The sequence below is a fragment of the Poecilia mexicana genome, unplaced genomic scaffold (assembly GCF_051168715.1).
Source record: "Poecilia mexicana isolate PSO_F unplaced genomic scaffold, ASM5116871v1 scaffold_2, whole genome shotgun sequence".
NCBI lineage: Eukaryota > Metazoa > Chordata > Actinopteri > Cyprinodontiformes > Poeciliidae > Poecilia > Poecilia mexicana.
The window spans coordinates 35,844,342-35,870,214 of record NW_028263371.1 but is presented as its reverse complement, the minus strand read 5'-3'; the positions used below and the strand labels follow the sequence as shown (position 1 = coordinate 35,870,214).

General features: G+C 39.1%; 4 protein-coding genes across 8 annotated transcripts in view; 2 read left to right on the top strand and 2 right to left on the bottom strand.

The window, feature by feature from the left end:
• Positions 1 to 7,980, top strand: part of LOC106909478 (uncharacterized) — a 37,649-nt gene extending 29,669 nt beyond the window's left edge. Inside the window, exons 2-3 of the mRNA XM_088015342.1 lie at positions 705 to 1,002; positions 3,736 to 7,980. Coding sequence (XP_087871468.1) covers positions 708 to 1,002; positions 3,736 to 5,681 — 2,241 coding nt within the window. The 5' untranslated portion in view covers positions 705 to 707 and the 3' untranslated portion in view covers positions 5,682 to 7,980. The remainder of the gene's footprint in view (positions 1 to 704; positions 1,003 to 3,735) is intronic.
• A 3,060-nt stretch (positions 7,981 to 11,040) lies between these two features.
• On the top strand, positions 11,041 to 12,842 carry jagn1b (jagunal homolog 1b). Of its 2 annotated transcripts, XM_014975844.2 has the most exons (5): positions 11,041 to 11,180; positions 11,953 to 12,048; positions 12,144 to 12,216; positions 12,286 to 12,520; positions 12,595 to 12,842. In XM_014975844.2, exons 2-5 carry the CDS (start codon positions 11,960 to 11,962, stop codon positions 12,744 to 12,746), a joined length of 549 nt encoding a protein of 182 aa, XP_014831330.1. In that variant the 5' UTR covers positions 11,041 to 11,180; positions 11,953 to 11,959; the 3' UTR covers positions 12,747 to 12,842. The 2 variants fall into 2 exon arrangements, with proteins under 2 accessions (XP_014831330.1, XP_014831329.1); XM_014975843.2 differs by having other exon boundaries at positions 12,286 to 12,842.
• A 3-nt stretch (positions 12,843 to 12,845) lies between these two features.
• On the bottom strand, positions 12,846 to 21,003 carry nfkbiz (nuclear factor of kappa light polypeptide gene enhancer in B-cells inhibitor, zeta). 2 transcript variants are annotated; one of them, XM_014975841.2, is made up of 11 exons: positions 20,873 to 21,003; positions 20,255 to 20,395; positions 18,507 to 18,598; positions 17,953 to 18,278; positions 17,304 to 17,409; positions 17,078 to 17,224; positions 15,753 to 15,816; positions 15,505 to 15,674; positions 15,046 to 15,156; positions 14,777 to 14,944; positions 12,846 to 14,522 (listed from the first exon to the last, which is right to left on the bottom strand). In XM_014975841.2, the coding sequence occupies exons 2-11, from the start codon at positions 20,331 to 20,333 to the stop codon at positions 14,484 to 14,486; spliced, it is 1,302 nt and encodes a 433-aa protein (XP_014831327.2). In that variant the 5' UTR covers positions 20,334 to 20,395; positions 20,873 to 21,003; the 3' UTR covers positions 12,846 to 14,483. The 2 variants fall into 2 exon arrangements, with proteins under 2 accessions (XP_014831327.2, XP_087871438.1); XM_088015312.1 differs by lacking the exon at positions 20,873 to 21,003 and adding an exon at positions 20,503 to 20,862.
• Positions 21,004 to 22,334: 1,331 nt separating this feature from the next.
• Positions 22,335 to 25,873, bottom strand: part of LOC106909475 (glycerol kinase-like) — a 29,386-nt gene continuing 25,847 nt past the window's right edge. For 2 of the 3 annotated variants that reach the window (XM_088015296.1, XM_088015301.1), the window contains 4 exons: positions 25,191 to 25,334; positions 25,018 to 25,104; positions 24,256 to 24,342; positions 22,335 to 23,414 (listed from right to left, as the gene is read on the bottom strand). In XM_088015296.1, coding sequence (XP_087871422.1) covers positions 23,404 to 23,414; positions 24,256 to 24,342; positions 25,018 to 25,104; positions 25,191 to 25,334 — 329 coding nt within the window. In that variant the 3' untranslated portion in view covers positions 22,335 to 23,403. Of the gene's footprint in view, positions 23,415 to 24,255; positions 24,343 to 25,017; positions 25,105 to 25,190; positions 25,335 to 25,873 lie in introns of those variants that run through there. The other variant, XM_088015307.1, reaches the window with a different exon arrangement.

Genomic DNA, 25,873 nt, shown 5'->3' with positions numbered 1-25,873 from the left:
TTTTTATTTCTTGGATGCAAAGACTGGCACATTAATAACTTAATTGAGGCATTTATTTATTTCTACCGTTATTCCAGATTTTGACACCATACCTACTACTACCAATATACAACATAATATTATCAGAAAAAAATTAAAAAATTAATATATTTTGTTAATATCCTCAAATATTCCTGGGAGGAAGGGCAAGGTGGGCATTTTTTGTGAGTGCCTTCAAATTTGACCAATTATCTATTATGGTGATTGTGTATTTTAAATAATTGCTTTGCAGATATGTAACCAAAGCTTACTAAAATTACTGCAGCAATCGAAATCCTTTGATCTCCATAGTTCAGCTTCATTCTAATTAAACGCTAAAGCTGGAGAGAAAACATGCATTTATGTTTATCTCACAGAGCACTCTTGGCATCAGTTAGTGGATTCCTCAAACGCAAACATGTTTAAATGATTAAAGATCATGTTCACCAATTCACAGCACTAATTAGATTATTTTATGTGTGTATGCATTGTCTAAATCTTCAAGGTACACAAGGAAAAAGGGGAATTCACATCCTGGTAAAATAGAGACTTTATTTTTGTTTGACACTTGTGGTGCTAATAACATCTTGTACATGTTCCTGTAAAATTTTGTACAAAATAGAATTTGTTTTTATTTGGAGAAAAAAAAACTGCCAAAACTGTCTTTTTTTCCTTTTTCTCCACAGAAAATGGTGGCTGTACCTCTCCGTTTCTTCTGTCATGTCATCTTTCTACTCCAGCCATATGTAATGAACACAGCTGATGGGGGAGCATATTATGGACCAAAGCCACCACCTCAGCAGCAGCCTCAGCCCATCCCGCATTACAGCGATGACTTTCCTCAGCAGCAGTTCCTGGGGAACGAGATGCCGCATTCATCTTTCAGCAAAGGGATCCCATCACTGTCACAGTACGGAAAAGACGCTCCACAACTGCCAGTGCCTTTGCAAATTGGAAAAATGAGACCATTGACAAAAGGCAAAGGTGAGGTTTTACACTAGATAAACAAAAATTACTCCATTGACATGGAAGCTTTATCTTTTTTTAGCCATATACTAGACAGAATCTTAATAAAGTAGCGTGTGGTGTTCCACAAGGTTTGGTATTGGGACATCAGTTATTTATTTATTCATCTATTTTTGTGTATTGGTGTGTTACACACCACACACACATTTCATGGCTATTTGCTTGATTTTGCTTGATTTTGGGTTTATTTTGAAAAGTTAATTCACATTAAAATCAAGAAATACCCATATTCCAAATAATAACAAAAATTGTAGTGCTCTATTAATATTTAATAAAAAATATTGAAGTCATTTATTAATTAGGCCCGAGCAGCTAAGCGCTGCGAAGGCCTATTGTAATCGCGCTGTTTATTATTATTTTTCTTCAGCCAAATGAATTGGCTTTTTGGGGGCTTTATCATATTCAAAAAGTCACCAAACTTGGCGGACGCATAGAGCCCATGTAAAATTTACATATTTTAAGGTTGTCCCAAAAATCGCAACAGAAATTGCTCAAGGGCGCCACCTAGCAACTTTCAAAAGACCCTTTCCTATTCACTTACTTTATCATAGAGACTTGAAATTTGGTACACTTGTAGAGCTCCCCAAGACACTCCGACTTTCTGTGATACTTGCACTATGACATTAATTGTAAATTCAGCCATTTTGGATTGAAGTTCCGATTTTGACCCTATTTTGGCCGTTTACAGGGTTTGCATTTGATCGAACTCCTCCTAGGGATTTCAATCAATTGGCTTCAAACTCGGTCAGATCATTTATAAGGCATAGCCGATCCAAAGTTATCAAAGGTTTGCGTTTTCGAGGTTGCTTTCAGTGATTGATCATCATCGGGTCCCCTACAATACCCAATGGTCAAATGATGACATCACTTAGGCCACTCCCCCTGAGAACAGGAAGTGTCATATTTTACGGTGAACGGTCGCTGTCTGACATCTTTGACCTAATCAACATGAAACTATGTCCACAGACAGAAAACATGTTGGTGTGTCGTGGCTTCCAACCGCGTTTGGTTTCGATGGAGCAGTTGGGCATGGCGGTGTGGCGAAGTGACCTGTAACGCCGTGTCCATACGTTTGGCTCTAGATTCCACAATTTTGAGCCCAGCTGCACCAAACTTGACATGAGTGATCCTGGTGGGATGCCTGACGATCCTATGTCGTCATAGTCTGACGTCATCTAAGCCCCCTCAGAACAGGAAGTGCCTTTTTTTTTTCCTTGGAACGCTCCATCTATGGCTCTCTCAACCTAATGAAGATGATTCTGTGTTGGATGACAGATAACAGTTTGGTCTCATTTGCTTTAAAGCGCCAAGAGTTTTCAGTAGAGTTTTCAGCGTGGCAGCGCGGTGAAGCAGAGATCACGCTCTAGATTTGGCTCTAGATTCCACATGTTTCAGCCCAGCTGCAACAAACTCACTAGGATTCATCCTTATTCATCCCCGAACAGGAATCCATAACAGTCGTTGATGGGTGTGGCCTAATTTCTCTACAGCGCCCCCTAGAATTTTTTAAATAATCACCCCCAAGCCATGCTTTAACCTAGAAATATGAAACTTGGTACACATGTGTATAATGTCAGGGCCTACAAAAAAAAGTCTCTTGGAGCCATGGTGCAAACCCAACAGGAAGTCAGCCATTTTGGATCAAAAGCCGCAATTTCCTGCTTTTCATAGGTTTAAAATAAACCTCCAAGGGTCCCAGGTCAACAGAGGAGGACTCACAGGAGCCACTGGGTCCAAACACCATCACCTCTGTTTTGTTTTCATTAAAATTTAAAAAGTTCAAGGCCAACCAAGCTTTAATATCACCTAGACATGCCAGATGTTTGATAGAATGTACATCCTTTTGCTTCAGGGGCAAATAAATCTGACAATCATCAGCGTAACAATGAAACGAAATCCCATGTTTCCTGAGGACAGAACCCAGAGGCAGTAAATAAAGAGAGAAAAGCAGTGGGCCCAGAATTGAGCCATGCGGGACACCATAAGGCAGTGGTTCCCAAACTTTTTCTTCTGCGCCCCCCCTATGGATTACAAATGGCTGTCTGGTTGAAACAATGTGTGTGTGTGTGTGGGGGGGGGGGAGGGCATCGACTTTTTGGGGGGCAAAATGAATGTACGTAGCTGAAAATAGACACCAACATCGGTAGCCTACAAGGTACTTGTTAAGCTTAAGGTTCTGTATTGATATTAGCTAGTCATCGTTTAGCTAACATTACCTGCATCCAACAGCTTTACTCAACTCAGTCGGTTAGTTTGGAGGGAAAAACTGTGAAATGTTCTTTGCGTTTTGCTGATTTGCTGCCGTGAGGTCTCCTTCACAGGTGTAAACCCAGCGGGAGTGTCGTAGCGCTCATGTTGCGTTTAAAGGCGGCTCGGAAAAACAGGTTACAACATGTTAACAACGGATTAAACAGTTTTAACTGCTGATAAAAGTGACAGAGGACACAAATATGGGAAGTGTGGAAGCCTCTACTGTATCAAATTGACATAGGAATAACAGAGAGTTGGCCATTCTAAGGTAAAAACCCAGTGCATACAGTGTTCATGTTTTGTTTTGTTTTTTTCATCCAGACAGCTTCCCGCGACCCCTGCAATGACACGGCACCCCCTCCCCCCAGGGGGCGCGCCCCACAGTTTGGGAACCTCTGCATTACATCATGATCATGTATGTCTGTTTTCACTTATTCACAGGACAAACCTTCCCAAGGGGATCTAAAGGTCCTCTTCCTGTTCCTGGTGGGAAAGGTTTCACAGATGGACATCAAGGCATTGAAGGCCCCCCTGGACCAGTGGGCCCACCAGGTCCACAAGGCCCCCCTGGACTTCCAGGACATGGGATTCCTGGATCACCAGGAAAGCCAGGTCCCCCAGGTCCTCAGGGATACAGGGGAAATGGAAAACCTGGAATCCCAGGATTCCCTGGAAAACCTGGAGGCCGTGGATTACCAGGAGAAAAAGGGGATCTTGGACCAATTGGTGGTCAAGGGCCAACAGGACTTCCTGGGCCTCCAGGATTCCCAGGTCCCACTGGACTCCCTGGAATTTCAAAATCAGGAGGCCAGGGGTTACCAGGACTGCCAGGGCAACCAGGAGAACCTGGCCAAAATGGTCCACCTGGGTTTCCTGGTCCTCAAGGTCTAAAAGGCGATAAAGGGCTTGGTCTGCCTGGTTTTCCAGGTGTGAATGGACCTGGTGGGCAACCTGGTCCACCTGGACAAGTGGGCCTCCCTGGCAATGGCAAACCTGGTCTGAATGGTGTACCTGGACAGCCAGGATTTCCAGGAAAACCAGGTCCGCCTGGAGAAGCAGGGCTAGTAGGAGCACCAGGTCAAAGAGGGCAACCAGGACTTCCAGGTGTACCAGGAATAGGAAAACCAGGAAAAGATGGTGTTAGAGGGTTACCAGGGTTCTTTGGAGGAAAAGGCGAACCAGGGCCTCCTGGTTTAATTGGACCACCAGGCTTGCCAGGTTATGGTAAAGCAGGATTTCCAGGGCCTAAGGGTCACAAGGGACATGCTGGTCTTCCAGGACAACCAGGCCCAAAAGGTGTCAAAGGTCAAGTAGGTCAACCTGGAGTTATTGGTCTAACTGGTTTGACAGGAATACCTGGTGTACCAGGGCCCACCGGGCCTCCTGGTAGTCTTGGCTTCCCAGGACAGAAGGGAGAAGATGGCACATTTGGCCCTAGAGGAAATCCTGGAATGAAGGGTGAAACTGGACCTCCTGGTCTTTCAGGACAGCCAGGTAGGCCAGGAGAGGGTGGACAACCGGGACAAAGAGGATTCCAAGGGCCAATAGGGCCAAAAGGAGAAGCTGGGGCTAGAGGTTTACCTGGTGCCCCTGGTGCTGCAGGATTACAAGGACCAAGAGGAGAGGGAGGAGAGTCTGGAAACAAGGGTCAGTCAGGTCCACAGGGGATCCCTGGACTTACAGGACCAGGGGGACCAATTGGACCTCCTGGTCGTCCAGGACAAAAAGGTGAAACAGGACCAACAGGTAACCCTGGTTATCCTGGTAATGGGACCCCAGGAACCCCTGGTGAAATTGGTCCTCAAGGAAACGCTGGTCCCAGCGGTCCTCCTGGACTTCCTGGACAACCCGGCCCTCCAGGTCCTCCCGGCCCTCCAGGAATACCTGCTGAATCTCCTGACATTATTCAATTCCTCCCTCACACAGGCCCCTACAATGGACAAGGTCACAAAAAGCCAGGCAATGGAGTTGAGATTAGTGGAACCAAGCAGCAGATTCCTGCATTCACCTCAAAACTGACAAATCCATTCCCTCTAGTAGGTTCCCCAATCACATTTGACAAACTTCTCCACAACGGAAATCAGGACTACAATCCACAAAGTGGTATTTTTACATGTAGTATACCAGGAATCTATTATTTTGCTTACCACATTCACTGCAAGGGAGGCAACGTTTGGGTGGCTCTGATGAAGAACAGTGAGCCAATAATGTACACTTACGACGAGTACAAAAAGGGTTTCCTTGATCAGGCTTCAGGAAGCGCTGTACTCCCACTGAAAAAAGGAGACACTGTTCATGTAGAGCTGCCATCAGACCAGGCAGCAGGACTTTATGCTGGTCAGTATGTCCATTCCACATTTTCTGGATACTTACTGTACTTGATGTAATAAGTAAGAGGCCATTGTCATACATTAAAAGGGAAAAGTATTCAAGACTCAGTGTTTGTAGACCAAAATTAGGGAATATAGTTAGGAAAAACTCAGCGCTTTCGGGTGTCAGTTGCCTAGAGTAGAAAATATTGACCCTTTTGCATGTCGTGTTACACTTTTCAGAAAGCATCCCATTCTGCCATGACAGACATTCAAACAATTCCTTTAAAGTTTGTCAAAAACATAGTTGATAGCCTAATATGACTTTTATTTAGTTGATTTCACTATAAAAAGGTCAAAGGGTACTACATTGTTGGCTGCATAAACAGACATGGATGCAAACCAAACTTATCATTTTATTGTATACCTTTTGAAGCGGAAACAAGACAACAATGGACAATGACGTCAATTGTATGGACTGGCAGCCCTCTGAGCATTTGTGGGTTTGCAGCAAATAATTTTTTCAAGGTTAGCAGACTTAACATTTGTAAACTTCATAAGCAAGTAAGTCTAGTAAGATTCAATGAGTTATTAGATTATGGACAATGCATGTGTGTAATAATTAGTTAATATCCAAAAAATGCCCCACTATCATGTAGTCTACCATGTACAAAAAATATTGGTAACCATCTAGACTTCTGATTGCTTTTAAGTCTGCTCTGGTGGAAGGAAAGCGCTGTTATGACACAATGGTGTAAATGTATTGTGGTGTGAATTCAGGCAAAGATGGTGATTTGATCGAATCAGCAACCATGTCAGGAGGGAGAAAGTATGGGTCGGTTTCTAAGTGCTAGCTTTTTCTAACTTTTATAAATACCGCTGTCTATAAGCCCCAACCAGGTCTGTTACTTCCACAGACAAATTAGCCTGACTTGAATAAGTAGAAGTCATAGTTTTACTGGCAAAACATCTTGGGATCAGGTGACATATTTGCAAAGGGTTAATATATTTTGGTGCAATTAACATTGGTTTCACTTTTACATGTTTAAAGAAAGAGGTGATAGCAACATGCTACCCCGAGTTATAAGTTGCCATATGCACATTATTTGCTGTAAACCTGTTCACCTAAATAACTGGTTAGCATTGATTTATTCATTTTACTGTATTCTGTGCACAATAAGAACATAACATATAGATTAAGCCATTCATTTATTCACAATTATACTGTCGACACATGTATTTTCCATTGTTTATCATTTCTGTATGTTTTGTATATTATTTGGCACATGCAGCTGGTAAAATATTAGTTTGATTCAGCATTATATAAAGACATCAAACTGCATCTACATCCACAAATTGACAAATTTTCCTACGTGTTTTGCATTCTTTTTTTCTTGTCATAATAATCATAATAATGATTATGGCGTTTCTTTAATTTATTTTTATTTCAACTACTGATTACTTGAATTTGCTTTATTTGTTGAGTGGGAAAATTTATTTACTTCAAAAATTTGACAGAAACAATGTTTTAGGCTAAAAAAAACTATTCAAAGATACATTTTTCAAGCAAAATCTGCCAGTTTTTCTTCCTGTGTTCAAATGATGTGTGATTTTGGAACAAAATTCCTGTATTTTTCAATATACTCATAGTGTTTTCAAAACGTGAACTTTCTTGTTTTTCTCTAAACTGTGTGTCAGCGAAAGAATAAAGCTTTTGCTTTCTCTCTAAAATTGTTGCAACTCATGGTGGCAGCATGTTGTAGTTGCTCTGTTATGTTAGTTCAGATTTATTCTCTTTGTAGACGTCAAGTTTATAAACTATTCCCAATACATAAGTGTTCCTCAAATGGAATACTTACGCTTTAATTCAGTATTCCCAAGCATGGTTTGGGAATAAGCTGGGCATGATTAAGATGTTGCATGTTTGGACATAATTTATGACTCTAACATCTCTTTGTCCAGCTTTCTTACCATGCAACCAGACAAGAGATCTGAAAATCAGTGTTAAAAGAAAATGATGTGGATTAGCAGTGTTTGCTATGTTGTCATCGAGAAGATGTTACTGTGGAATACCATCACCGGTGCCCGAAAATTGAGCTGTTAGCATGTCATGACAGTCATGAGAAAGTCATACAGCAACAGTCTTAAGTCAGAGGGCTCTTCAACTTCGTTGCAAGACTGACTGATCCCTCCTGGCAAAAAGGATCATCATCCAAAATGAGTCTTTGAAGATATTTAGTTATGAGTTACAGCAACCTTTAATTTCCATTTAAAATATGAGCAGTATTTTTAAATAGAACTGAATGAGAATTTTAACTTCTGTTTTATTCTGCTTGATTTTTCTCCGTTTTCAAATAAAATTAATAATTAAAATGAATATAGTATAGCTCCACTGTTTGATTTTTCATTCACTTTGAAAGAAATTTGACTCCAGGTTTACATTTTGTGCAGTTTACTTTTACTGTATTTGACGGAGCAGTCAATTCAACAGTTGCTATCATTGCAGCCTTCCACTAGATATCACTCTTTCTCCTCGCAGTTATCCATTTACCATACTTTCTACATAAAAACATGCATCAGTTCTTCACAAAGCTCGTAACCAAAATAATAAATACTTTACCTTCTTATGCTGAGCATCAGATATATCTATATTATAGAGTGAGAAAAACTGTTATTAGAGTTCAAAAAAACTGAGAAAGGAACCTGCTCTGCGATAAACTGGCGATCTGTCTAGAGCAGGGGTGTCCAAAGTGGGTCCTCGAGGGCCGGTCTTCCTGGTTTAACGCACCTGGATCAAATGATGGCTCATTAGAGACCTAAGAAGAAAATTGACAAGCTCAAAAGATTGTTACTACCACCAGGGAGAGAACTAAAATATTGCAGGATGCCGGCCCTCGAGGACCGACTTTGGACACCCCTGGTCTAGGGTGTACCCCGCCTCTCGTCCAGAACGTTAGCTGGAGATAGGCACCAGCACCCCTCCTGACCCCACTGGGGACATGGGTGTTAGAAAGCGGATGGATGGATGAGAAAGGAACCAGCCTTATCCCAATACTCGCACTCCCACCGTCGTTCCTCCCTAGTGTACTTAAAATACGCGTTCATGATGAAGGATTTGAGTGCGTACATTCTCCTCATCTGCCCTTCGCTCCGTCCATATTGGGTACTATTTCCGCCCTTACGCGAAGAACGCATAACAGACTTCGGCGAAGTGTGTTACCCACAATTCATTGGTGAATGTGACGTTTTGAGTTAAAAGGCTGACTTATGGCAACGTTTTTTTTTTTTCCTGTCTTAATTGAAAATAGTATGACAAGACACACTAGTAATAAAAAAAATTTGATATGATAAACTGAGCAGAAAAAAGAAGAAATAAAAAATAATAGTCACAAACTAAGTGTGAGGAAAGTAAAACAAAATGTCACAAATGCAAGACAAATTTCAAATCTTAAATTAAGATTCTAACATATTAGTATAAGATTGGGATTTTGTGACGTTGCAATGTTTAAGAACTCTCTTAAATAAAATTATTAAAAATATTAGGTGTATTGTCTCAAAATCTCAGGCACAGAACGCCCTGGAATTGATATTTATTTTCAATTTCTTTTGCAGAAAGTCATTATATGGAAAACTTTATAAATAATTATGAAATTAATATCTTAAGTTTTTTGTGGGAGTGGAATAGAAATAGATATATGTCAGAGATCCTGATGAAGTTTTTCTAACATTTTTGGTCTATAAAGTCACAGAATTCATAGGCTGTGTCCGAATTCAGGGTCTGCATCCTTCGAAGGACCGGTCTAAGTAGGACGGGTCCTTCGAAGGCCGGGAATAAACTGAGACCGGAAGAAAAATATCTGTGGATTCGGACAGGTCTAGCCTTCACCAACTGTCCCCGCCTCCACCTCAGCGTAACTCATGTTGCCAAGCAACGGTGACAGCGCGAAGCAGAGAGGAGAAAAAACAACGGAGCCGAAGTTTGTTTTTCAGTCATGTATTACTGATTTCTATATTATTCTTCACTTTTTATAGTAAAGGATGTTCCATAGTAAAAAGGAAATCTCTTACTTTGATTCTAAAATGTTCAAATGTGTACTGCACTTTTCTACAAGGAATACAAATTATTCATTAAAATACTCTCCACATCGCAGATAGGACATTACGGTTAAATAAACCTATTATGTTTTGAAGGCTTAACTTTAATTAATCAATCAAACCAATGTGCCTCTGCTTTGAAATACTTTATAAACCAAACATTTTCAACCAGACCTGTCTGAATAATATCGGTGTTTAACTCCCACTCATTGGGGAAAGCTAGCGGGAGTTTTTATAACAATGTGTCAGAAGTTAGGCGTTTTCTCTCGGTGTACCGAACCTGGAGCGCCTGGCCGGCTGACAGCTGGCGGGGAGCTGGCTGTTAACGCAGCGGTAGCAGACAGGTCCGAAAATGTCAGAGCAATATTGTAATTAGATGATGTACTGATGAACCGAGCAGATATTTGAGATTTACACACTTACATTCTTGCCTAAAAACGTTGCACCAAATCACGTTGTGTCATTTAAAGTGTAATAAAGTTCAATAATATGTCGCTATTCACCGCCATTGACTGAACGCCCAGTTGGAACCCGCAATGAATTATGGGATTTCGTGGGCCGTGAAGGATACACCGGACCCATCCTTCAAATCTGGGGAAAAGAAGGACGCATTTGAAGGAGTCTTTGAATTCGGACAGGCCTTTGTCGCCACGCTATGACGTAATTGGCCTACAAATCCGTCCTTCGAAGGATGCAGACCCTGAATTCGGACACAGCTATAGTTTCTTTTTAAAAGGATATTTTAGTTCCTTTAGTCTTTTTGTTTGTTTATATATATATATATAAGCTCCACTTTATACCAAACTAACTTTTAGCTGCATAAAAGAGATGATTTTATGAATAAAAAAATTCTGTCTCTAATTAGTGAAATGGCAGTTACTGTTGAATTGATTATGAGAACATTTTAATGCATATTTTTTGCCATCTTGGAAATATGGCAAAGTTCATTGAGCAAGCTCTCTGTCTCAGAAAATAGCATAAAATCAGTTTTCAAAGGTTGAAATAATGTTTGTTTCACTCAACTGAAAATGTGTGATTACATATAATTTACTGTATTCAACAAGTCATAACAAAACACATTTGAACAACCAAATATCTCCAACAATGACAATGAGGAAAGCAAAAATACCTTTACTGTACATTTAAAATAATTAGTTTTGTTCTAGTTGTACTTTTTAGCAGTACAAATGCCAAAATAGTGACCAATCCCGGCATTTTGGATGTCGAAGTTACGACACAGAGGCGTACTGTCCCAATTCTCACATTTTTTGCACGCTGGTAAACTTGCGCACTCGAACATAAGGATGTGCACTTGACTGAATCCACACTTCACAGAGGGGCGTAGGGTGCGCACTGAGCATTGGAACCGTGCCATGTATGAAACGTCATGCATCCCATGTAACCTTGCGGTCAGTTAGCTGCACCTTAACTGTTAAGTCTGAAACACATATATGCTTTATATAAGCACCAAGGTACAACAAGGTAAGAGCCAGTAACGGTAAACTTTCAATATACATGCATAGATATACATCTGCGCTAAAACGTGGCAGGTGTTTGACCTGTAGTCGCTAACGCTTGCTAAAGATTCGGTAGTTTAAAGACTGTCATTCCTTTCACTGACGCTTTAATTCGAACTAGTGTTACAATAATGTTGATGAGAAAAGTTGGAATGAAACGCTTTTTAACATTTTTGAGGATGTTAAACTTAATATTTCAGGAACAACGTCGAAAAGATACACATGGTAAATCAGCATGCTAAAACCGGAAAGTGAATGAAACAGCTGCTCGGCTAACGCTGCTGTAGCTTATAGCTATCTACGTAAATTAAAACAAAAAGTTAAAACTCCTGGGTTAGTGACACATACAAGTCAAAGTGGCTTAAGCTACACATTTTAAGTGAGAATTGGAAAATATTACACAAAGTGGTTTAAGTGCACTTTCTCATTTCTCACAAATAAGAGGACAAATCGATGCGTTGTGATTGGTGTGTCCTTTTTTGCTTGATTTATTTAATTTTTCTAAACGGTATGGTCTACCTTTTGCCTCAAACAACAACAAAAAAACTTATTAAATACAGGCTCACTTTGCTGCTGGAAGCTTCATTTGTTTTGACCTCCACAGATTTAGTCAACTTTTTGCAGATGAGTTTATTTGAATGAATCTCGTTTGTTCAAATGTCATTTCCCAGAAATTGCTCACGGCAGGAGCTCAGAGGTTTGGTTAGTTGTGCATTAACTTCCTGTTTTACCTGCAGATCCACCATGACTTCTCGAGCGGGTCCCAGAGCGTCAGGTACCGACGGCAGTGACTTCCAGCACAGGGAGCGAGTTGCTTCCCACTACCAGATGAGGTCAGGGCAGTCTCTTCAACCCCTCTCCCCCATCTCATTTATTGTACAGTTAACTTGGTTTGTTCCAAGCCATGTATTTTTCTTTTTTGATTCAGTGTTGCCTTGAAGTCTGAAATCCGTAAACTGAACATTGTCCATGTACTGATCTGGGTGCTGATGGCTGCTCAGGTGAGAACAAACATCGGAGGATGCCTTTTTCCTAGCAGGCAGTTTCTCACTGTGTTCTGATGTGTCCAGGTAACTGTAAGCCAGCTGAGTCTGGTGTCTCACAAGGTAGTCGCCTCTCCGTATCAGTGGGAGTACCCCTACCTTCTGAGCATAGTCCCCACTGTCTTCAGCTTCCTGGCATTGCCGCGTAACAACATCAGCTACCTGGTGATCTCCATGATCAGTGCCGGGCTTTTCTGCGTGGCGCCGCTCATCTACGGTGGCATGGAGATGTTCCCCGTGGCTCAGCAGCTGTACCGGCATGGCAAGGCTTACCGCTTCATCTTTGGCTTCTCGGCTGTGTCCGTGATGTACCTTGTCATCATCATTTCTGTGCAGGTGCACGCCTGGCAGATTTACTACAGCAAGAAGCTGCTGGACCAGTGGTTTACCACCACACAGGACAAGAAGAAGAAATAACTTCAGCTCTGCTGGCTGAGACTTTGAGACGCTCTTGTTCAGCATCATTTTCTACATTTTTGACAATTTAATTATGCTTATAAAAATCATTGGACAGTTTGATTACTGCTTTCCCCTCCCTGAATTAGTTTTTATGTCATTTCAATGATAAAAAAAACTGAGAACAAGTGTTTTTGTTTGAGTCTTATTTTGGGTAAAACTGGATATAAACACAGGGGAGAAAAATGTTTATTTGCATTTTACATCACCTTGCAGCCACAGAAGATCAATTCTTATTCACTGCAAAATAAAAACCACCATATTTCCCACATCCAGTGACTTGATTCAAATTTGACCAAAACCCACAAACGTTAAGTACAGATAATATTCTAAAGTTTATAATAAAATGACACCGCCACCAATATCACAAACCTGTAAATAAACCACAAACTCCCCACCACCAAAATCCTATACTAATTAAAATTTATTTTTCCATTTTAAATTATGAGAATAAAGTCATATAGAGAGGAAAAAAGTCTTGAAGAAAAAAGACTTCATTAGAGTTATCAAGATCTGACTGGACCAGCTTGGCAAGTCTGTAGTTCTTTCTCTGAAATGGGAACAATTGATTCAAAGTCCTGTTACTGACCATTTGATAATAATGTGTTAAAAGATTAAGTTGTTCCTTATTTGTAAAACCAATTCAAAGGAATAACTTCAATAGCTCTTTTTTTTTATGGAAGAGTTCTCAAAATTGCTTAATTCTTCTAATATGACTTTATTCCCTTATTTCTGACTGTTATACTACTACTTATAACTTTATAAATGGTTATTAGCTTGACTTTAGTTCTCTGCAAAATCCCAACAATCAAAATGTTAAAAAAAATAAAATAGGGTCTGTTCTACAAAGTGGGATTAACAATTAGATCACAATCTTAACAAATCTTAATCCAGAAAAAAAAAAAAAAAAAAAAAAACTGGAGCAGGACCTGCTGTAGATATAAAATGGCATGTTGGGGCAAAAAGCAACATGTAGGGGATAGCATTCATTAATCTCCCCACCCACTGTTAGTCCTGTATTGGATTTTAGAGTCGTGGAATGTAAAACGGACTAAAAGAGCAAATTTATAAAATAATTAGGGGTGCACCAATTGCAGTTTTCTGGCCGATTACCGATCTTTTAAAAGGCTTAACCTGTTAACTCCGATTTTGGCTGATAGTATTTTTTCTTGTCTGAAGTGTTGCTCAGTATAGCAAGAAAGTTGTTGAGTTGGTAACAATGGGATCACTATTGTTAATTATAAACTTGCAGACATAACTTGGTGGGCCAGTCTGTCAGTTAAACCTTTCTCACTGGAGAGCAAAAGAGGACAGGCGTTGATTCTTAGACCTTTGCCAAGCTAGATAAGATCTGTAGATAAGATCAGCTTCATATGTAAAAATCGACCGATCATCGATGTTCCAAAATTAAGGAAATTGTCACCGATAAATCGGTGCACCTTTAATAAAAGACTAAAGTTTGGGCTCCAGAACAAAAAATTCAATCTAATACAATGTGTGGCTATAGCTAAGAGCTAAATATGACAAAGGGATCCTGGTTTAGATTTCCAGCAGAAGTTTCACTGCCGTAAATGGAGTCAACGTCTGGACACCCATAGATGAACTTTAGCTAACCCACTTCATAGTACAGACCCCCCAATAGGTCTACACATTACATAGTAACGAACGCATGGGAGTGTTTCACTGAAACAACAATCATCTGCCTTTTCTGGGCAAATTTCCAATATGATAAAGCTGACTGTCTGACTGACAGTGTTCTGGAGTTTTACTTAAACCTGACCGTACTTTCCCTTCAGGATCTGTCGCACCTGCAAAACACAAGAGAACAAATGGGAGAGTTACTGTCTCAGTCATGAAGAGGACAGGACAATTACAGGATAATTTACTAAGATAGAGCCACACATTTATCACTGTAAGGGTTCTTTTTTTTATCTGTCCTTAGTATACACAAAATATTTCTACAAACTACAAAAATAATAAGACAGAATAGCCTTTTCTTTTATTGTAAGAGTGTTTGTGTGGTGTCAATCTGAAAGATTTGGGCTTCCTTTCAGGTGTTTACCTTTTCACCAACCGATCCTTCAGGCACCAGCTGACACGGCAGCTCATTTTCAAAATTCCTCATTCCGGAATCGGCGCCCTTCCTCATCAGCAGCTTCACGGCCTCCACCTGATTTCTGTAATTTTGCAGAGAGCTGACGATGTGCAGAGCCGTGTTTCCGCTGAACGTCTGACACAAAGAAGAAAATTCTCACCAAGGAACATGAAGAAAATACATCATTTTATGACTGGTATTTGGAGAACTTTATATTCCTTTACTTTTATGCTTACCTTTACATTTACAACAGCAAGAGACATTGGCTGTTCAAGAAAAAGGTGAAGCAGCTCAATATTTGCCTCCTCGGCAGCCATGTGAAGGCAAGTCCTTCCACTTTTCAGATCCTTCAGGCATAAAGAAAGTAGATTTAGCTGCTACTAAAATGTTTCTACATCATTACAGTAGAGTGCTGGAATATTTTTGTCCTTTTTGACCCCGATGACAACAGAAAGGTTAAAAGAAAGAATAAATGGGTCCTAGTCAAAGTCCCAACAATTACTTTAAATAGTTCAGAACCCTTCAATTCCAAAACAAGAACGCAAGGAAGAGTCAACAGATTTCTCAACAGTGCCAAGACGACTCATCAGCAGTCGTGACCTCCGAGTTATCTTTAGACATTAAAATTTAGGTGTGACAAAACAAAACTCATAAATCTGACGGGTCGTGTAACAGCCAACATCTGCAATACTTACTTTTGTCCCGTAGGAGGCGCCCATGTGCATTAAAGTCCTTACGCACTCCACAAACCTGCGCCTCCTGTGCGCCAGCTCTGAGATCATGAATGGACAAGGGTTTTCCAGGTGTCTCACTTCCTTAACGACAGCGTTGTGAGACAAAACCGCGGCGTGAAGTGGAGTTAAACCTTCAAGACACGACAGATTCAGTCATATTTCAGAATACCTCAAAGCCCTAAAAATATACAGTAGATTAATATTCTTACCGTCATAGTTAAACATTTCAACATCTATTGATGGGCCACGCCCTGCCAGGGTTTTACAGATGCTCTGTGGACAGGAAGTGTATTAGGATTTTTTTTTTTTTTTTTTTTTTTTTACATCAGCAGTCAAAGGTCTTTTATTCACAGAGTTCAGTTATAAATTAACTAAGAGTTCGTCTCAACGTCACAGAGCTGCTGTGGACGGTTTTGCATTTTCTACTCAAGCCGGGTTTCCTTGTAGCGGCTTGTCAACAGTTACATGCAGATCTAAATCAGGTGTTGCACAAACAGATCTGACGAAAGATAACCTAATGTTACTTTGTTTAGACTGTTTATAGTCCAGTCATCTGTGGACAGACGTGTCCTGAACACGTTCCAGTCTCAACAACATCTGGAAATCTGATTGAACACCATGAAAACAAGAGGTGAATCCCTCTCGCTCTTCATTTTTAATATTTACAGTTTTAATTATAATTGTTGGCTGATTAATTTGGGATATAAATACGATGCAATAGGGGCCCCATTTCTGTCTGTTAAAGTTGTGAGTTGTTGGTTTTGGTAATTGGTCATTTCTCTTCTTTTTAAATTGATTAAAGAATTAGTTTTGGGATTTTTATTTGTTCAACAGATATATTTCCCTGCTGAATTAAATACAAGACTGAATGTTCAGTGTTAAATTTCCTAAAATGTGTTACAATCCAGAGTTCATTAACTTGGACTGTTATGCCTGTTTACATGAACTTTGGACTGCAATATCGTGTCACAACCTGAACTGAATGCTTATCTAACTAGCTCAAACATGTGTACACTGTCAAACCTTCACCTAAGGTTTTCTTTTGTTAAATTTATAGTACTATTAAAGCTCTTTCTCATTTAGGTTAAGGAAAAAATAACATTGCATGAAGAGACATCCACCAAAAGAGTTATTTCTACATATTCCCCCAGCCCTGCTGTCATGGTGATAGCCCATGCAGCGTTCAGGTGTCATCAGAGGTAAACGGCTCAGATTTGCATGATGAGACAGCAGCCAAAACAAGCAGGTTTCTGTGTATTGTGCTCTTATTTCCTGATTATTCAGTCCCACAGCCATGGGCTCCATCTTCGCACGAAGGTTCCACTCTGTCTCAGAGCTCTGTCTCTGGCTTGAGCCAAAACATAATTGCAGATGTAGGTGGAGCAAATTCCTTCTGATTGCTACATAAAATCTCCAAGTTTACTTAATGGTACATTTTAACGAGTGGGATTAGTCAAAATCTATTTTTCTTTAAAAAGCAATGCAATTATCAGTTTATTCAATTGATTGAACTACTAAAGAAGAACCGTTTTACCTGAAGGCTGAGATAGTGGCCTTTCTCTGCGCACACATGCAGAGGAGAGCGTCCCCACAGGTCCCTGATGTTGATCTGCGCTCCGTGACTTAGAAGATCAGAAATGATCAGATGTTGATTGGTGGCTACTGCGATCTGGAGAGCCGTCTGAGCAACAAGAACACAACATTATCCCTGCTTCGTTTGATAGGAATATGAATAAATGACGTTGTGACGGCAGCCATACCTGCCCGTTGTGTTCTTTCACGTCCAGGGAGCCATACCTAGCCATTTTCGCAGCGAGTACATAAGAGAGGGCTCGCCTGCCTTGAGCCACCGCTATGTGAAGGAATCTACAATGGAAACAGTTAAGAGTTTACCAAAAGGACATGGGATGACAGACTTTCATCTTTGATAGTAGATTTAAAAAAATGTGTGTTTTCAGCTTCACCTAATTTTCCTTCAATCAACCTTGGATTTAATATGAAAACATCCTTGAGTTTATGATATTTTTTGTAGCAATGTCATTTTGGCTGCTTCAATTAAAGAATCTGTAAAATTTGAAGGGACGGTCCCACCCACACGGAAGTTAGGTTTGGCATTCCCCAAGGTAGCCGCCAAGGCCCACTGATGCCACTGAGGCATGTCTGGAGACAAGCTTAAAGCACCGTGCTCTTGTAAGTGTCAGGTTGATAAGGACTTGGACTAGATCCATATTGTTGTTCCTGGTTATGAATTATGGCAGCTGAAGAAAGCTATTCTAAAAAGCATTTCCTGATTCAACAAATAATTCTCAAGCATAAATGCGATCTTTGAACAGTAACTAATGCTACCATAGAAAAAGCTTTAGCAAAAGATTGTTATATTAATTTGTTTTGATGATAATTTATACATACGTGTCACCATCCGAGTCCTGCATGCAGAGCTGCTCTGGAGACAGGCCTTCAGCCTTCTTGGCCTCTTGTTGTATCTGCCAGTGAAACAGAGTCATCTTCACTCCAGAGGCTGGGACATCGTGTTCCTGAGCAGGAAGCTGCACAGGCATTTCCTGCAGCCCCATGACGGCATTCTCTGGGAGATTTGGGATGAAGCAGGCGGTGGAGTTCAGGTGGAGAGATGTTGGAGAAGTTGCCATTTGAGGACTCATGTCTGCGGCGATAGGTTCGTATTTGGGAGACTTTAATTTAGGCTCCAAGTTCCATTTCTGCTCCGAATTCCATTTCTGAAAGAAAACCAGACCTAAGTTGTCATAAACTCATAAAAGATTGAGCCTGTGGAAATAGAAAGTATGCAGTCAGAAACACACCCTTTAAATCTGCATAACTATCTGGAGAAATTGTACTCTGTTCCTAGTTCCTTCAGCTGTTCTTCCTCATACATTAGCAACTTAAATGTTTCCTTATAGCTAAAGTAAGATTAGACAGCCGTATAATGAAGTCATGCAACTAACCTGGCGTCTCATTATTAGCAGCTCCTTTACGGTGGTCTTCCTATGCAGATGCTGGAGGGGTGCTTGTGGTTTAGCGTCAAATATCATGCAACCTGAAAAATAATAAATAAGGTATAACAGTTAAACACTGGTTGCAAGAATGAAGATACTTTCATTTTATTTTAAACTTTTATTTAATACTATTTTCCATCATAAGTCGAATAAGACAATATCAGAAAAACAGAGATTCTTTTCAGACACAAAACATCTGGGAAGTGGTCTAATCTTTTTGTTTTCTATATAGAAATTACACAACAAGTTGTTATATTTGGTCTGGCAACAAGATCTTATGTCACATGCCTGAACATATTAGTATTTTTCTTGCTCTTGTTGCTTTACTAACCACTAAACGTTTGATAGATAATACTAACAAATAAAGGAAGTCTAAAGCTCACATTTTTAGAGTAATTACTGACTCCAATCTTTGTGGCAGAAATCTGATAAATATGAAAAGGACGTTACGATGATCTATGAGAACATCCATTACCTCAAGATTTATTACAGATTTTGTATTGTTTTTTTTTTAGACTTGTAGGAGAGACATGTCTGAACTAAAACCATCAAATCAGAAGTACTCATGAGTTGTTTTTTTTTAAAGAACTGGAACTTAACTGCTCAACAATAAATTAAGCATTCAGTATTTTTTAACATTCATTATTTTAATTAGACAAATGAAGTACTTAGATGTTTTAGTAGCAGAAATTGACATTTTGATGATTTAAGTCATCAAAATAATGAAATCAAGTTTGCTAAAAAAAAAAAAGGACTTTTACTCTTCTCAGCAACAAGAGTAGGAGTCACTGGATAGATGTGGTTTAATCTACTATAAAATTAAAGAGACTGCAAAATTCATGTTATTAACAGACAACTACTTTTTTGTACCTAAAATTTTCTGTTTTATGAAAATTTTTAAATGTCTGCCATAATTTTGACTTAATTAAAAACTAAAAGGAAGTCTCCATCTGCATCTATCAGTGTGCTCGGGGCCAAAATCAGCCCTGGGACCATGAATGCATTTTGGACACCTCTGTTGTTGGGGGCATTAGGCAAAACCTATACAAGTTTGCCATTTGCCATGTAAGCACTTTCAAGTTCGGGGAATTTGGTATAAAGAAAAAACACATAACCACCTTAAGCATGAAGCAAAACTATCAGGAAAGTTAAATTTAACTGCAAAAATATACATGTCATTAAGAACATATATGATTATTAGAGGAACATTTATAAAGAATAGAGTATTATATTTAAATATAAATCTGTTAGAGTGAAGAAAAGGGAAAAGCATGACAAAATAAAATAAATGAAATGAAATCTTTAGTGGGATGCTCTGGAAGATGTTACACAATTTTAGCTGAAGGTTTAGCTAAATAAGCTAACAGTTCAGACTTGTTTGTAGTGTTACACATTCAATTTCAACTAATATTGTTAACATAGCTGTTTGATTTCTTTCTTTTTTTCATTTTATTTCCTGTCAGAAAGAAACTTATAAAGATAATTCCTCATCTGTCTTACTTGAACTGCAGTTTCGCCCATGGTCTCATTTTGTTTTCTATCTCAAGGAAACAGAAATTTATGGACTTCTAATTTTAAACACATCAACTTTAAAAATAATAATAGAAGGCATTAAAAGTACATACAAAATACTTATGCCTTCTAACTGTACATTTTATTTTAACATGAAGCTCCTATTTGAGCTTCTAAGAACGCACCTTCAGTGTTGGGGCTGAATTTGAAGGAGGCTGACAGAACCTGACCTGCCATCAAATTACTTCCTCCATGATCTAACATGCTGACAGTTTTATTGATGCCGTCAGAAAAGCAGCGCCTCTTGTTTTCCACTGGTTCCACACCTGGAAGGCAACAACAAACCTGAATGTTAACTCTGAGGCAATAAACACCGGTCCAACGCAAGATTAAAAATGAGGAACAACTGTCACACAACCCCTGGCACACACACCTGGGCCAACTTCCTGGTTGGCAGAAGGATCAAGTAGCTCAGTGGCACATTTAAAGCAAGATAAATCTTGTAAAGTAAAGTCAGTGCTGTAAATGCAGATCCATAAAACTTTATTTACATAAAACAAAGCAATACTTATGAACTTATATGAAACTCCAATAAAAACTGTTCCAAGTATTTCCTGATAGTCAAAAGAGAAGCTCAAGATCATTTCATATGCAAAAAGGCTGAATTGTTTGCACACAAGGTTACTGAAAAGCACACAGATGAAATTACTTTATGGTTAAAGGGTTTTTCTTAAGAAAATTGTTTCTAAACTAAATTAATAATTGTGGTGTATTAGCTTGCAAAGACAGGGCGGTGAACCTACCTGTATGGCTCAATCTCCCTCTGAATCAACAGTGCAGCACAAACAGCCAACTGGTTCAAACATGACAGTCTGAGAAGTGAAAAGTTTTATTGAGCTGTTGGGACAAACTCCTCCTCCCAGCCAGCCAGTCCTCCTGTAGCGGGGATTTCCCCTCCCACATGCAGGAGGAGCTCATCTGAACTGAACAATAAAACTCTGTTTTTAAGATGTTTGGAGTATGCGGAGATTCAGACATTTTTTGAAGGGTTGAAAATAAAATTTTAATAGAAATAAACATTGCAATTTTGTACAGATTTCTCTTTTACCTCCATAATTTGTCTTACTTTTGGTATAGGTAACCTAAGTATTGTCTTCCCCTTTTTAAGCAGTGGTAATAAGTAAGTCTAGTTGAGTGACTTACAGAACCCCTGTGTGTTCTTGCATTCACCTTTTTGCCGATTTTTCTGTGGAACAATAATTTGCTAAAAATTTGCATCATGGGAAGCTGAAACCCGAAGAACTGCATATTTTGTCATCCATCTGATGCCAATACTGTACAAGGCCAGTGTTGCTGATATAGATGTTTAATGATTTATGCTTGATATGTTATCAAGTCCCTAATATTTTTTCCTTATTATTTTGCTAAAACTTAGTGACAGTTCTGACAAATGTGTCTGTGTCTAAAAAATACTTAACATGGTAAACTGAAACACAAGTATGTGAATTTTTCCTAAATAAAGTGCAATAAAATATATACATTTGAAAGAATGAAGACAAAATCTTTTTGGAGTTGAGAAATTACAATACAAAATTAAAATAAAATCTCTACTTCACTAGTATCGATCCGATGCTAATACCGAATCAGTATTTATTTTACCTATATTTTGGATCAATTCACCCACAATTAGTGATAGATTGTTTCAAATGTTTGTATTAAAGCAAAATAAGGTAGATCTGGTGCTTGAAGTATTAAAATTATAAGCGTTTTAGAGAATTATGTATCAGTGGATAGCCATTTGTGGGCAGCTGTATAGTAACAGGTCTACCACATACAGATCAGCAAAGATCTACGTTCTGAGTGACATGTTTTCTAGTCTTTCCTATTTTGAACAGCAGTTGATGCATCTACTAACTGTGATAGAAGTAAGTTTGGTCAAGTAGCTTATGAATATCGACACACCCGTCATATTTAAACAGGTGTTTTCTTGTCTTTCCCAATTTGAATGTTCAATACAGTGTTGCTGACTGCAGATGTGGATAAGTCAACTACTGCATGGAGATCATGTGTATTATTTTAACAGTATGTTTGCTTCTCTTTTCCCCTAAAAGCTGTGGGCCACTGTGTTTTGTTGTCCCAAAAATGAGAAAAGGGGTTTAATTTATGTTTTTTACTACAGCAAGAAAAGAAAGGTGAATTTGTTTGTCACACACACAAAAAACACTTTCAGTTTCTAATATCACAACAAACACCACAAACTCATCATTTAAAAGGACTTCACAGTTTTAATAAATTACAGCGTGAATTTACATTACTTAAACACACACACACACACACCCCCACACACACACACACACACACACACACACACACCCCCCCCCCCACACACACACACACACACACACACACACACACACACACACACACACACACACACCTCTGTTCTGGCACCAAGCAGAAGCACTGGCCCTTCATATAGTCACAGATCTGTACAGATAATGAGCAGAATGGGCGATGTGAATACTGACATGTTCAACTCCTCAAACCTGAACCAAAGCGAAAGGAAGTCAGTCAGCATTGAGTCCAGGTTTTTACAGTAAAATATTTCCTCAAGCGTAGGTTTTTATTCAAATGACTGAATAAATCATCTTCTCACACTATCCTGCTGCTTTGCAGTTCAGATGTGTGGGTAGGGTTTGCATATTGTATGTTTTCACAGCATCTGATCTGAATATTTTCACTTCAAGGTTTCAGACTTGTGAAGCATTTCAGCTGTGAGATTTTATTTGACAGTTTTTGTTGTTTTGGAGTTAATACGAGTTTTACTTCATTTTTTTCCTGAGGTGTCTATCGTAAACGGAGCTTCATCTCTACTAAAAGCCTCAAGTTTATCAAAACTCTTCCTTCCCTTTTGCTGCATACATTTAAACGTGTTGACACGCTGCTCGTACCAGACTAAAGAATTACTTAAAGTGCTCTAAAAAAACTCACTAGTGAACCAGAACAGAAAAAACAGCAAAACACAAAACGTCCAGGGTGAACAGTGACGTGACAATCCAAATTAGACCCCATACTTCAAGAACATTAGTTTTAATTAATTTCCACAATAAATAAGTCTAAAATTCATATTTACACTGTAGAAAAAACCCTAGCTAAGTTAGTGTTCTTCATGCCAATATGGTCTAATCTGCTACAGATATACAAAGTAGAATAAAAAACCGTTTTCTTTTCAGAGCTGTCTGGATTCTTTATTCTCCCGGAATGGCTTGGGAGCAAAGAGTGCAAGGAGGAGTGGTGGCCGGGCGTTGGTTTCTGTTGTGCGCCTCTTCTGGGACTACAGGCGACCTGAAATCAGGTTGAGAAATGACAGAACAGGTTTCAGAGTCAACAGGGGATCACGTTTCAGCTTGAACACAGTTGGCTTTGCTTCAATGGGCGTTGTTAGGTGATCAAACATTATCTTAGATGGAAAAAAAAGACAAATGTTGACAAATGATTGACATCTTTTTCCAAATTAATCCTCAAAAATAACCGGCTTAAAGTGTGACTGTGACGCTGGCTCAGTGAAACACAGAACAGCTGATATTATCTGAAATTAAGACAACTTCCTGCTTTGGAACTGATGTTTATCATCAGGTTGATCATTTTGAGATTTTTAAAAGTTGTTTTTTAACTAAGAGAAATTTATACTTATTCCTTTTTTTCTTAAATAACCCCAAGTAAAATAATTCTTCAATTTAATTAAAAAATACCATTGAGCCAAAAGGGAAACTCATATTATTTAAGCTTCTTTCTGCAGCAGTCTGTATTACAAAGATTCTGAATAAGCCTGACTGAAGACAGTCATGAAGTTTGTTCAGAACTGTTCTTTTCTTCTTTTTTTTTAAACCAAACAGATAATTTCTTTTTTTCAACAATTAAATTATTTGTTAAAAAAATGCAATTGACAATTTTTACTCTGTCAAAAGAAATGCTTATTTTTTATGCTTTAGTTTGTTTTCTGTTTTTTGTTGTTTTTTTTGGAAATTTTAAGTAATAGTATATCAAGTGACAATTCTTTTCTTTGTTTCACTAAAATTAAGATTTAATTCAAACGTTAAAAAAAATCAAATTAAAAGTTACATTTGTATTATCTTTGTCTCCACATTATTTTGTTGCAGGTGCAAATTCCAACAGACTGACTGACCTGTGAGGTATTTTGCCCCAACCAACATCAGCATGCTGCCAATGATATAGAATCCCAGCGGGATGCTGCTGAAGATACTCGTTCCACCTGTAAGTGAACAGGGAGAACCTGAGTCAATGGTTGCAGATGCAAACACATATTTACATCATGATTCATCGTTTATTGGAGCAGTTTGTTCCTCAGGGTGGTAGTTATATAGGAACAACTTCAGCTTTTCCTCAAAACAAGAATTAAAGTCCAAAAGCAGGTCTTTAAAGGGATCCACTGATTTTAACAGAGTTAAGGTCGGAGCTGGTTCTGCCTGGTTTCATGTGATGATTTTGATCTGAGGCCAAAACGGAAACATTGGGAAGTAATTATCTAAGATGTTAGTCCAGATTGCTCTTCCTGTGTGTTCCAACCAGGTGAAATGTTTCATGAGTTAACTAAACACATATTGGCTCATATTAGCAGCAGAGAGGTTAGTTTCAGCCCCTATAGCGTGCACAAACCGTCCTGCATGTTTCTGACAGCTGGAATGAAGGAATAAATTTGTTCAACAGCTTATATTCAGCAGAAGCACATTAATAACTGATGCATGTTGGAGCAGGGAGCCGTCTACAACCCGCATGACCAGATCTGGACATGATGATCTAAGCAGATAATTTGGAAATACAGGGAGGGAAGTTTGGTGTGGCAAGTGGAAACACTGGAACAACATTTGGTTAATTGCATCAAGCTACATGAATTATTGGCTGAAAACATACAAATATTTGCACTCACGGCTCTCAGTCTCCACAGTATGTGTGGTCTCCCAGTTCATGGATCTCTTCACGGCTTCTTTCCACCTCGCATAGCGAAACTCGCTCTCTGCATCCCACAATCACAGCTGCATCAACCTGACCATGTCCAGCCACACAGATGTGGGATTTATCTGATGGTTTGGTTCTTTTTACCTTCCAGTTTGATCTGAGGGTCGAAACGCTCTGACGTGACGGTGCTCAGGTCCTCTGGCTCCAGGCTCCACACCCTCACGCCCTCGGCCGCGCCTGCCGCCATGGCTGCCCCCAGAGCCGTGGTCTCCGGCATGGACGGCTTCACTACCAGCAACACCACATTTACATTCACACAGTCATTACACCATCACATTCTATCAAACAGGAAGCATCTTATACAAAAAAATAAAAAATCACATTTTCTTGTTTTGCCCATTTTGGAGAGTTGGAAAATATAAATTGCTAACAGCATTACTGTTAATTCATTACTAACTAAGAAGATCTTTCTATGGAAAACTATGCATGTACAAATGTTTTCCAAAAGGTTCATAAATTCAGTAAATAAATATTTGAAAACTTTTGATTTTCTAGATTGTTTCTCGTTTCTGTTTTCTACTAAAGAAAAATCTAAGAAATGTTTCATAAATGGATTTATATTTGACTTTTTCATATCACACCCTTACTTTAGCATTTTACATAACAGACCCAAGTTGGTCCAGGTCCATCCAGCTTTGTTTCATGATTTTCAGAACCAACAGGTAAATGTACGGTCCGAGTCATTTTAGTTGAGTATTTTGCACTTCATGATGCAGAAGTATTTTAGATAAATATACATTTTTAAAATTGCCATCGGCCAAAATCGG

What these genes read in the sequence shown, in the direction of transcription:
- jagn1b (XM_014975843.2), top strand. Translation starts at nt 11,960, where the DNA reads ATGACTTCTCGAGCGGGTCCCAGAGCGTCAGGTACCGACGGCAGTGAC. An exon ending in GCTTCCCACTACCAGATGAG is followed by an intron (nt 12,049 to 12,143) that starts GTCAGGGCAGTC and finishes TTTTTGATTCAG; the next exon opens with TGTTGCCTTGAAGTCTGAAA. An exon ending in GGGTGCTGATGGCTGCTCAG is followed by an intron (nt 12,217 to 12,285) that starts GTGAGAACAAAC and finishes TGATGTGTCCAG; the next exon opens with GTAACTGTAAGCCAGCTGAG.
- nfkbiz (XM_088015312.1), bottom strand. Translation starts at nt 20,713, where the DNA reads ATGATCTTGAGCTTCTCTTTTGACTATCAGGAAATACTTGGAACAGTT. An exon ending in CAACCAGGAAGTTGGCCCAG is followed by an intron (nt 20,396 to 20,502) that starts GTGTGTGTGCCA and finishes GTTGCCTTCCAG; the next exon opens with GTGTGGAACCAGTGGAAAAC. An exon ending in CAGGACTCGGATGGTGACAC is followed by an intron (nt 17,410 to 17,952) that starts GTATGTATAAAT and finishes TTTCCATTGTAG; the next exon opens with ATTCCTTCACATAGCGGTGG.